Source organism: Galeopterus variegatus, unplaced genomic scaffold (genome assembly GCF_000696425.1).
Source record: "Galeopterus variegatus unplaced genomic scaffold, G_variegatus-3.0.2 Scaffold9488, whole genome shotgun sequence".
Classification (NCBI taxonomy): Eukaryota; Metazoa; Chordata; class Mammalia; order Dermoptera; family Cynocephalidae; genus Galeopterus; species Galeopterus variegatus.
The window spans coordinates 7,084-18,944 of NW_007735599.1; the positions used below are offsets into that span (position 1 = coordinate 7,084).

Here is an 11,861-nt window from a genome sequence, read left to right on the forward strand (position 1 = left end):
AGTGAAATCTATGATTAGAAAACAAACCAACCTCAAATTAGTTTTATTTTATAAAAAAGACACATTTCTGTAGTGATGATCAGTCACTAAAAAAATCTATAAATGAAAACAAAAACTCCTTAAACTACATAATTTCCCAGTAATACAGAAGAAAACAAACATTTCTAGTTTTAGCAATAGTTAGGACTAGCTAGGGCTCCATTCGCCTCTTCAGTGCAGAAACTTAGCTCTTTTCAATTCTTGGAACTGTTCAGAGAGCATCAGTAAATTGAAGATGTGGTGGATCTGCATCAGACTGGTTCATCTTGGTAAGAGCAAGCCTGGCTAGGAGGTCCTTGGATATGGTTTTTCTCCTTTAGGTAGTAAACACTAATTCAAACTCACTAAAATGGAAATTCACTAGAACTGCAGGACCTCACACAACAGGACATAGGATGATAGCTAGAGTTGCTTACAGCTTTCAAAGCATCCTTTATGCTTCTCTTACAGTTACACACACACACACACACACACACACACACACACACACACACACACACACACACACCCTTCCCTCGCCCCCTGCACACACACAAATGCTTCCCAGCAAGGAAAAAGGTCAGAGAAGGTGAAAGTTGTCACAAAAGCCCACCTAGCACCAAGGACTTCAGGGAAATGGCTGAAGAAGTGATGGTTAAGGTAGTGCAGGAGGTTTGAAAACATTTAGGAAAAAGTAAGGCCTTAACACATAATTGCAGAGTACTGAGAAGAAGTCAGAAGGGAAAGCTGGGAGGAAGCAGCATATGTGAGGAAGCTGGTATATGAGATACTGGAGAGGCAGAGAGGACAGCCACTGGCTCAAGCCAGTTATCACAGCCCAAACATGACCCCCAAAGTCTCAAAGACCCTTGGTCAGGGCCACTGTTTCAGCACCCTGCTCTACATAGTATAGCACCTAACCAGGGCAGGAGATCAGACCTATTCTCACAGATTTTCAAGGAAAAGGAGTTTCCAAATTTCCTCAGTCACCTGATAGTTTGTCCGTGTGTGCATGCCTGTGAGTGTGGATGTGTTTAAAGTTAGATTTGAAAATGGCCAAGGCAATTAAAGGTAATTAAAAACAGGAAAGTTTCCCTCTGAACTTCCAGAAGAAAGTAGCCTAAGGTTCTTAAACCCTGACAATTTGGGGAGATGGACTATAAGACCAAAAAAAAAAAAAAAAAAAAAAAAAAAAAAAAAAAAAAAAAAAAAAAAAAAAAAAGAAGAAGAAGAAAAAATCTAAGACTAAGAACTGAGATTAAGTAAGAAAAATAAGGGAGGACACTATTTCCAGGAAAGTAAAGATTAAATGGGACTCTGTTGAGGGGGAATTAATGGGAAGCGGCTTCACAGAGAGGAGAGGTTAGAAGGGAGTAGTAATCAGGAATTTCAGACCAAGGAAAATTCAATATTTCTGACTTGAGATATCAGTGATAGGGCAAAACATTATTTTTATGCATTGGTCCTCACTCCACTAAGGCAGCTGGCTGAATAAAGAATCTCCAATAGGTCTGGTCTACTATGTTGTGACAGGAAGACAAAGAATTGTGAGAGGAGAGACAGGATCAACAGAATGCTAAATACTGAACAACTTAGAACACAATGTACTGAGAGGGATAGTAAATGTGATTAAGAGAATATGCATCTTCTATCTTGGCCTATTGCTCATTTCTCACGCAGTTTCTTGTTATGTTTCAGTACCAAATAACTGGTTATGAGTCACTAATTCATATGTTAAAAATATATAATACACTGCAGGGCAATAAAAAAGGTGCTGTAAAATGGCAATTCTGGGGCCGGCCTGGTGGCGCACTGGATAAGTGCGCCGCTTGGGAAGTGCGGTGGCGCTCCCGCCCGAGGGTTCGGATCCCACATACAGACCGGTTCCCGCTCACTGGCTGAGCGAGGCGCGGGAGCAATGCCGAGGGTTGCAATCCCGTTTGCCGGTCCCCGGTCCGGTGTGGGGGCAACACTGAGGGTTGCGATCCGTTGCCGGACACGGAAAAAGACAAAAAAAAAAAAAATGGCAATTCTCTTTGGAGAAAGGGATATACCATGCCCTAGAATTGGCCCTCAATGAGCTCCACAGCAGCAAGTGAAAGAGTACCCACTCTAAGGGACTCATGATAGCAAGTTCTGACAAGGAAATTGTTTCCAGCAGTTTCAGGCTGTCCTTCTGCCCCACTCCCACCCTGTTCTCCAAAGCTGAACTGATATTGAAAAATCTGGGACAACTGTCCCATACTTATTTTTATTAAAACACATTGTACTCATGGAACATTTTCTTTATTTCTTCTTTAATTGCCAGTTTTTGATTACATAGAAAGCACTCCATTCCTGTAAGCCAGCAGGTGACTTTGAGGTCTGGAGTTTTGGGGATCACAGTTCAGGAAGAGTTGGTGATTCCAAGCCAAAATTCAGCTGCAAAACAGAACAAACAAAAACAAAAACAAAAAGACCAGCTCCTAGGACCCAGCCATAGCATTCAGTATAAACAGCTAGCTATCAAAATAGAGAAATAGAAGAAAGTGTTCCAGTTTGATTATTTTCCCTTTTGGATGGCAGCTGTAGGGCAGGAGACATGTTTCATTTGGTGCCTTTCCACTAAGTAGTTTTCCAGGGCTCACTGCACACAGAGTGTCAAAGCCTAGGAATGGGCCTGAACCAGCCTCACAAAATGCTCTTCACCCACTCTTCCCCACAGACACAAGAGACTGATGCTGGGAACACACACAATCAAGAACACAGGCTTGTTCATTTTATTACCTAGCTATAAGTAGTAGAGCAGGCTGGTGAAAGGAATCATGGACTCGGAAGTGTGTATACTTTTATATGTGATAAGCTTCCTTCCATTTCTCTCTGACTACTTTCGAATGTTGCTTTTCTGTTTGTGAATATATTTAGGTGACAATGACTAGGTAGGTTCATTTTTTGCTTAAATTTTTCCTTTTGAAACATCTTCCCTTTTTTGTTAAGTCCCCCTTTGCCCCACCCACTTATTCTCCACCCGCCCACCCCAGCCTATATATTCACAAGTTAATAGGTTAGTAACAATATTAGTAAGAATAGTAACAACAACAACAACCAACAACATTAATAATATTAATCCCCTATATCTGTATAGCACTTTACGATCTACAAAGCGCTTTCACATCCATTATCTCATCTGTGCCATAATGCATCAGTCATCAGACGCACAGGCCTTCAACTGTGCAAGGAAAAGAGATCAAATGTTAGAAGTCAAGCAGTGAATAAAGGGGAAGAAAAGGCTAGTAGTGAGGAGTGGTGGAATTGTGAAATTTAGGAAAAAAATGGGGGGAGGGCTGAATAAAAAGTGTGATTTAAAAATTTATATTAAAAATTTATATTTAAGTTTAGCGTGTGGCATCAAATACTAGTCATCCTTGGACTAAGTATATATGGCCCAAATCAGTTGTTATCACAAATTGTTCAGCTTATCTAATTTTATATATATTTAACTCATAGGAAGAAAAATTTGGTTGAACTGAGATGCCTTAATATTTTCTTTAAATGACATTGGCATTGCAAGATTAAACACAAAGAACGCTAAAGCCATGATATGAGTGCACTTTTGACAAAACTGGAATAAAACATTTAGGAAACTACTTAAATAAAAGCAATCTATGTACTTCGTTTATCATTAGTGTTGACTTTATAATTTATCCCAGACTATTATAAAATATATAAAACTGAGATATAAAGTATCAGCAATATAACTTTGCACTTTAAATAATTTTCAGCTACAGATTTTGCTTTTAGAAAACAAACTTTCAAAGCAGCTATTTTGATTCCTTGTAAAAGGTTCTGTAAATGCATATACTTGGGTCCCTGATGGATTTAGATGTAATGACTTTCAGACTTTTCCAACATTTTGACTCTTAGACAATGGAACAAACAAATTTTTATTGTGCCTTAACTGTTCATGTTTCCACATAGGACAGTAGAGTTTAAAACTATAAAGGAATGTATGTATGTGTGTGCGTGTGTGTGTGTATACATATATATACACACACATATGTGTGTGTGTATATATATATATACATTGAAAATTCATTAATGAGCTTTAAACTGTGGGATGAATCTGTGAGATGAGGTAAGAAAATTTGGCACATTTCAAACAGTATCCTTTAAGTTTTGGTAAATTGTGTAACACAACATATTTTTCCATTGTGATCTACAGGTGCTATCCACATAAGTGGGGGTGGTTAATAGCAAGAATCACTGGAATGTTTCTGGTAAATTAACAGGGACAAGCTCCCCAAATACTCACAACCAAATGTTGATATAGAAGTAAAAATATATACAGTACAGTCAGTTGTTTGTAGTTTGGCACAATGTTTTCCATTTTTTCCTTGTGGGTAAATAGTGCATAAACTACTTGTGCAACTGTATGACTTTTCAAGTCTTTTACATAGAACATCAGATTAAAGTTTGTTTCCAAAGACTTATTCCCACAATTTAAAATTCTTTACTTTAAGCACTTACATTTCAACATACATACCACAAGGCATATTTTGAAAGAAATAAAACAAACATCAAATGTCTTTCTGGAAAATGCGAGTCTCTTCTTCAAACACCGGTAAAACCCAAAATGTTGTTTCTGCTTTTAGGAGATTGTAGTCAGAATTCCTGCAGAAAAATCAAACAATTTATGCCATCTTAGTTTTAGTGTATGTCCCACAAAGGGATCATACAATCTAAATTTGTTAACATCATACTAGATGCTGTATGATGCAGAAAAAGATACAAACAGCATGGGGTACTAGAAAGCACTCTTAATTGCCACATGTTGAGATTTTGTTTTCCAACTAAGCTCTTTTTTTTTAAAATGATCTTGGCTTTTTGTCTACATGACTTTTTAATTCTGTTGTTCAAAATCTGTCTTACTGCAAGGTCCTTCCCTTTTCAAAATCATTCAAGAGCATATTTTAGTTTTATTTTCTTAATAAGTAAAAACTAATGCTGAATAGCAGAAGAAAAAGTAGCCTTGTTAGAGCTTGTCTCTAGCCACGCCACAACAAAATTGCCCAATCTTTTGGGGTGGCTTAAAGGTATAGAGATTTTCATGCACTTTTACTTTTCTTTTTAATTTGAAAAAGAAGGGAGTGGGACAGTTTCTTTCATGCAAACTTTTGCTTCCAAGAGGGAAAAACGAGGGACTGTGGGCTTAGCAGGTAGTAGGAAAGCTAAGGGTGCATCATCTCAGCCATTCTGGTGCAGTATTACCTCAGTTTTTCAAAAGAAGCTGTCCCAGCCTCATCCTTGTGGACCTGTTCTCTCTCCATGCGCTTTCCCTTACACTTCTCATCTCTCAGGGCCTTGGAGCTGGATTTGTGGCGATATAATTTTTTGTGTGTTGGTCCATTATTGCCTAAAGTGCTAGTGTTACTATACTTTTTATCAAAGACGGCAGAGCGAGAGTCCTCATTATAACCAGGCAGGTTTGCACGACCAGGATCACCTATTGCTGCTTTTGCATTGCTTTTGCTCACACCCTTGATTGACCTGTGATTCTTAATGGCTCCTGGGGACCCACTGTTGACCTTTTTCTTAGACTCCTGTGGTGTCCCAGCCAATATTTTGAGGGTTTTTAATTTTAGACTATTAGACTCAGGGGAATAGAATATGTTGGGGTCCCCATGGTGCTCCGTGGGTTCCCAAAGGGGCTCTATGGAGGCCATCATGAATCTCTGCACATCTGCCATACCAGAGGCAATGTTGGACAAGATATAGGAAGGCTCCTGAAATTCTCGTTGGTCATCATCTAGGAGGCTGTTGGTGTTGGTGCCCATGCTCATGTTGCTCCAGCCTGGGCTGCTCTCCTTCCCCAAAGCCCAATTTCCAGAAAGTCCCTTCTGATTTGGAATCTTCACAGAGGCCATAGGGACACCATGTTGGATACACTCAGCCAATGTCTTCCCAGGGGAGGATATGCTGTTGGTTTGGCCTCCCCCACGGCCAATGCCAGTTTGCATTTTCTCTCCATTGATAACAGCCATGTATTTCCCTTTCTTTGTTGATTTAGGGACCTGGCGGGAGGTTTTGCCAGGTGGCTTTTCAATCCCTTTGTTGCTGGCTTTGGGGGATTTTTTCCTAGTGTTTTTCTGAGAAGAGCTTTGATTAACAGACCCACTCTTGCTGGGCAAACTTTTCTTTCTTGATTTCGACACTTTGTTGTTGGTACTAATTTGACCAGATGGATCATCAAATGTTGACAGGCAAGGGTTTTTTTGGAGCAGACTGACAGAATCCTCATCATTGAACATATGGAACTGAAACTGATGGTTATTTAAAGTAAATCCATCACCCACTTGGACTTGCTGTGAAAGGGTACTGCAGTCCCACTTAATTTTCTCCATGCTGCCCAATGGTTCTGGCACACCTTCTTGGAACCCCTTCAGTGTTCCTATTGTCTTGATACTCTCACATCTGGTAATTTGAGGGGAAAGACTAGGGGTGTCAGGTGGAGAAATCTCTGAAAGGGAAGAGTGGCGGAATTTGTCAGGAGTAAAGTTGGAGATATCCAGGAGGTCAGTGGACTCCTTTAGCGGTGCTATCTCATCAATGCTCTGCTGTATCACCAGCTTGGGGCTGCAATGGGCCAGAAAGTCATCAGTGATGTCATCATCACCATCCTTTTCACAGGACTTTAAGCTTAAGGAGCAATAATTGCTTGAGTTGACAGAGAGTGGTGCCATTGAATCAAAGCTAAAGAGCCGACCATCATCCATGTTGACTGGGCCTTGCTGGAAAGGAAAGCAGATCTCTCCATTATTAAAGTGACATAATTGGTAAGAGTCATCAGATGGGAGCTGGGTGTCTTGCACGGAAGCATACAGAACCTTGTTGCAACCATTGCCACCACTGTTGAGGCAGATTGGACTGTATGTTGTAGCTGTGAGGTTATTTTCCATGGAGACTATTTGGGAGGCTCCAAATTCACTGGATTGGGTTGGGGCTGTCTCCCTTGAGACTTCAGCCATGAATTCCTGGGGGCCAGAAGTAGCCTTGTTGGGCCACTTGTTTCCATAGTTGCTTGATTCCATTTTGAAGTTACGAGACGACTGCTGCAGATCAGAGTCAGAGGATGAGGAGAGCACATGGTCCTGGGCAGACTGGAGAGGTACAAATGATTTTTCTGTCTGAGCAAGGCTGCCTTCATTTTGCTCTGGAGAATGGTGAATGAAGTATGAGATACTAGTACTATTTGACAAGTCAGAAGCATCTAACAATGTCTGCAGATATCCTCCAGGGATAACGGGTATATTAGTGGCAACATTAGTAGATGACAGAGGCATTTCAGAAGAGCAGGTAGATGGTAGGAAAGTGGAATTCTTAGCAACTTTTGCCTCCTGAAATTCAGATAGATGAGAACCATTTGAGGTCCCAGGAATAGCTTCATTCTTTAAATTAGCCTTGGAGGATTGGTCTTCCAAGAGAGGGCTCATTTGAACAACTGGCTTGCTTTCTTGCCCAGGAGCTTTGATTTTCTTGGATTTTAACCTAGCTTCACTTTTAAATTTGATTTTGTTGAGCACTTTCCTCTCTGGCCCCTTAAACTCTATGTCTTGGGCTTTGACTTTCAGTGAGTTAGGACCTGTGATGTCATTTAAGTGTGATCCATTTGCACAGCTGGGGGCAGCCAGAGATGCTGACTTTAGTGTATCTTTTAGGTCTCCATCTTCTTTATGATTAGTAGCTTGCCTCTGATCATTGCAGAATGAAACCTGTTTACTACTTGTTGAAGTTTCCACAGATGGGATTCTTTGAATTCTGTGCCTGTTGCCAAGTTTAGATTTTCGTTTGCGAGCAGGTGGCAGGAATGACACTTCAAAGCTACCTGGTTCAAAGCTTTGCTTTTGGCATAAGGGTGTCCTGATGGAGTCTGTGCTGCTGTTTCTCTGTTTCTTCTTCTTCTGCCAGAAGCCCTTCAAGGGTGCCAGCTTGGCATATTTGTTGAGCTGATTCTCACTCAAATTCACTGTTGTCTCACTTGCATCCACCTTACTCAACTTCACCAGCATGTTCTTTTCACCTTTAAAGCGATTGATGATGATATATTTGATAATAACAGGGGGCTCCTTACGGGTTACTTTTCTTCTTTTTTTTGGACACCATTCATCATCATCTTCCTCTTTGGAACCACCGGGAAGCCATTCTTTCCTCTCATTTACTTTTTCACCCTCTAGTGAGTCAACATCATACAGATAATCTTCACTGTATCTGACTTTTCTCTTGGCTCGTAGCCCATAGTTCTGCTGGGAGGAGGAGCTGCCAGAATTAGTGTCCCGAGACATATAGCGGCTACAGTCCTTGATCTCCCTCATGGCATCATATGATACCTCAATGAAGGAACTTGCATCACTGAAATTCCCTGATGTCTCCAGGGAATCAGCAAGATGGCTCTGTTTCGGATTCTTAAATGGCCCTACCTCAGTCCCACTGCATGGTTTATTTAAGGCAGATTTTCCTCCATTATCCTTTCCATCTTTTTTCTCAACACTTTTGTCTTCCTGTCCTTCCTCTTTGCCTTTCTTCTTGTCCAGGTTTTTATCTTCTTCCCCCCAGATGATGCTCACATCAGGGACCTTGAATTGGGAAAGATCACTGTTCTGCTTCAGGGCCCCACTCTTAGATTCCCGCTTGGGGCAGGTAGTAAAGACACTGGGAAAAAAGTTGAATTGGGCATCCTCCTGCATCAGAAGTGTGGTCTTGTCTCGAACATTGTCCTGAAAGGACTCATATCGAATTTTCAGGGAGCAGACATCACTGCCCAGTGTTGACTCGTCATCATCAAACATGTAGTTATCTACATCTTCTTCAGAGAATAGGTTGACAGACAGCTCATTCTTAGAACAAAGGTCGAGTAGTTCAATCTTACTCTCACTAATGAAAGTCTCAAAGTAACCCCAATCCTGATTTGAATTTGCAAGCAAAGCTTCTTCTGTATTGCACTTATCTAACAGTAATGCCTCATAATAACTTTTCTGAGCTGGATCCTCCAAGTCAATGTCAGGTTTCTCAGCTTCTCGTTTATCTCCTGCCCTTGATTTATGCAGGGGGAAGCCTAGGAGCTGGTCTGAGAGCAGCTGCTCTCCATATTTCATGTTTTCTCCAGCATTAATACACTGAATCCCTATATCAGAGACTGCACACGTTTCATAATCCCTATTTATATCACTGACTTTCAGACTGATCCCTGGCTCGGGATCTACTGTATCCTTGGATTCCATGAAGCAGCCCAAGCAAGTCCGGCTTGGCTGCATGAGGCAGTCCCCATTCAGAGCTGACATGCCTGCAGGCTCCATGATGGCAAATGGAGCTTTCTCACACTCATTGGGCAGTGACCATGTGTTCAGGCCTTTTGCATCGCCAGATGTGAGGGAGATGGCATTCACAGAAGCACTATTAGCAGCATGCTCAGGTGCTTCAATCAGGCCCAAAGGAGAGGGAGGGCTCTGCATACAGGGCTTCTTAGAGGGAAGAGGCAAGATACCCCTGGGATACATCAGGGTCTCTTTTTGTACCACTGGTACAGGCTGGATTGGTGCAGCAGCTTCTAGAGCTGTAAATGACTTCATTGCCACATCTTGTTCCTCTGAGTCTAGAGAAAACGGAAAGAAATGATAGGAATAAAGTTAAGGGTCTTAGACCAGACTCATTAATCTTGATCAGAAACCCTTGATCAGTTTCTGGTACTTGATCTTATTATATAAGCTAAGCCTCTGCTTCTTTATCTTTAGAAATCAAATACAATGTTAAAGAGCAACCCTGATTTTATATTGAACATTCATGCAAATGAAAAATAATAATTCTTTACGCCCAGCTTCTTCCTCACTGAAAGACAGAGCTCTCCTCAGAAATGAGGAAAGAATTAAACTGCTCAATCTATTGGAAAGTTAAGGCTTTTGGGGGACAATGCTCAGATGGTTTTGAGCTACGAGGCTCAAGCCCATCCTTCATACCCATGTTCTAGAAGCTCCTAGTAAATCTAGAAGTTCCAAGCCTCATATTAGAATATATTTTTAGTTCACTAGGAATTTTGAGGAACTTCATCTGACAGAGATGATTTGGGAGGGCAAAGTGGTAGGATTAGATGCTTCCTGGAGCTTCTTCTAGCCCAGTTAGAGATTTAGTGGAATAAAGTTTGGGACTAACATCAACCTCAGAGTCATCCTGAACTCAACCTGTCCCAACATTATGAATACTAAAAATTCATAGTAATAACAAAGGACTACTGGGAGAGATATTGTATACCATAATTAAATTTCCTTACCATTTTCTTTGACACCATTTATCATAGTGTTTTCTCTGTTGGCTGAGGCAAAAATAGCCTTATCTTGTTGATTATCCATGAATGTAACCTCTTATTGTTTCATTCCAAGTCCAAATGCTGTCCAACCTGCACATTTCAAATACATAATATCAGTCATTAAATTTGTTTTATTCTGTGTTTTACAGGTTATTTCAGCTAGAGGGGTCTTAAAAGGCTCACTGAGATTTACCTGCTTCCAGACTGGCTTCATTACTGATATTGTTTTTGTTTCATAGTTTATACCTACCATATAAGTCAATTTAGAAACTCATGCTTCATTCACACATCCTAGATCTTTCTATTCCATATAGGCCACCATAGTATTCAAAACTAAAATTTGAGAAAGCAGGTAAACTTACACTTTCCTACACATAGTAACAAATTTCACCTAATTATGGTTGCCCAATTAGAAAGGATGCAAAGCAGAGTCCAGACTAACCTGAGATAAGGGTTGTGCATGTGAGATTAGCTTTATTTCTGTTTGCCTCATTTCTTTTTTCTTATATTTTTAATTTTAATTAATCAATATACAATATAGTTGATTTTTGTGTCCATTTACCAATTCCTCCTTTTACTATTTGCCTCATTTCTACTTCAGATGATCAGACGTTCTTCAAAACCAAGCCAATTCATACATATGTAAGCATATACATCACACTCAGATTTTCTCTTTCTGTGCCCTAAAATTTGACTGTGAAGGATGAAAGAGGTACAAAATCCCTTGGTTTCTTGACTTTCAGGACTTCAACTTGGATTTTGATCAATATTCCTCCAAGCCCCTAGCAAAAACTTAAAATGTACCTACAAAGAAGACCTAGATTTTCTGAAAAGCTCCTAGCATCATCTGGCATTTTTAGGGCATAGTACACCTATTAATAGCTCCTCATCTCCTGCCCACCTACCTGTATTATCTCCTACCATATGCAAAATGATAGGAGATGAAGCCACCCGAGATGGCGGTATCTACCCTGTACCAGTACAACATGCACAAATCCCTATTTATTCCAGCCCCCCTGTTCCTAGACCTTCTTTCCAGACAAGTATCCATCCCTTTATTAAAAAGCACACACTACTGGCTGGCTGGTTAGCTCATTTGGTTAGAGTGTGGTGTTGTAACGTCAGGGTCAAGGGTTCAGATCCCTGTACTGGCCAGCACCCCCCACCCCCAAAAGCACACATTACTGATAGCTGAGCACTACTGCAAGAACCTCAATTGTATATTCATTAATCCTAATGCATGCATGTGTTATAAAAGGTGGATGCAACATTGAGGGAAAAAGAAGCAGTAACAGTTTCAAATGATTCAATCTGTTAGATATTTTACCTATCTGGGACTATATTCTTATCTATAAAATAAAAATTCTCTATTAGACAATCTCCCAGTTTAAAAAATGTTAGATGAAGGAGTGTGGGGACCTCAAGAGCTGAGGGCAGCCCCCACTGACAGCCAGCAGGAGCACAGGGACCTCAGGAGCCAAGATCAGCCCATGCCAACAGATGGCAGGAG

At 40.7% G+C, this 11,861-nt stretch overlaps 1 protein-coding gene across 1 annotated transcript; it reads right to left on the reverse strand.

The window, feature by feature from the left end:
• Positions 1 to 4,059: 4,059 nt before the first annotated feature.
• On the reverse strand, positions 4,060 to 10,446 carry KIAA2022 (KIAA2022 ortholog). The gene is made up of 3 exons (XM_008593665.1): positions 10,316 to 10,446; positions 5,266 to 9,643; positions 4,060 to 4,668 (listed from the first exon to the last, which is right to left on the reverse strand). The coding sequence occupies exons 1-3, from the start codon at positions 10,392 to 10,394 to the stop codon at positions 4,575 to 4,577; spliced, it is 4,551 nt and encodes a 1,516-aa protein (XP_008591887.1). The 5' UTR covers positions 10,395 to 10,446; the 3' UTR covers positions 4,060 to 4,574.
• Between the last annotated feature and the right edge of the window lie 1,415 nt (positions 10,447 to 11,861).

Excerpts from the sequence above, each read along its gene's own strand:
- KIAA2022 (XM_008593665.1), bottom strand. The coding sequence starts at position 10,394 with ATGGATAATCAACAAGATAAGGCTATTTTTGCCTCAGCCAACAGAGAA. Across the intron at positions 9,644-10,315 it reads AAATGGTGTCAAAGAAAATG|ACTCAGAGGAACAAGATGTG; the intron begins GTAAGGAAATTT and ends CGTTTTCTCTAG. Across the intron at positions 4,669-5,265 it reads GCTTCTTTTGAAAAACTGAG|GAATTCTGACTACAATCTCC; the intron begins GTAATACTGCAC and ends ATTTTTCTGCAG.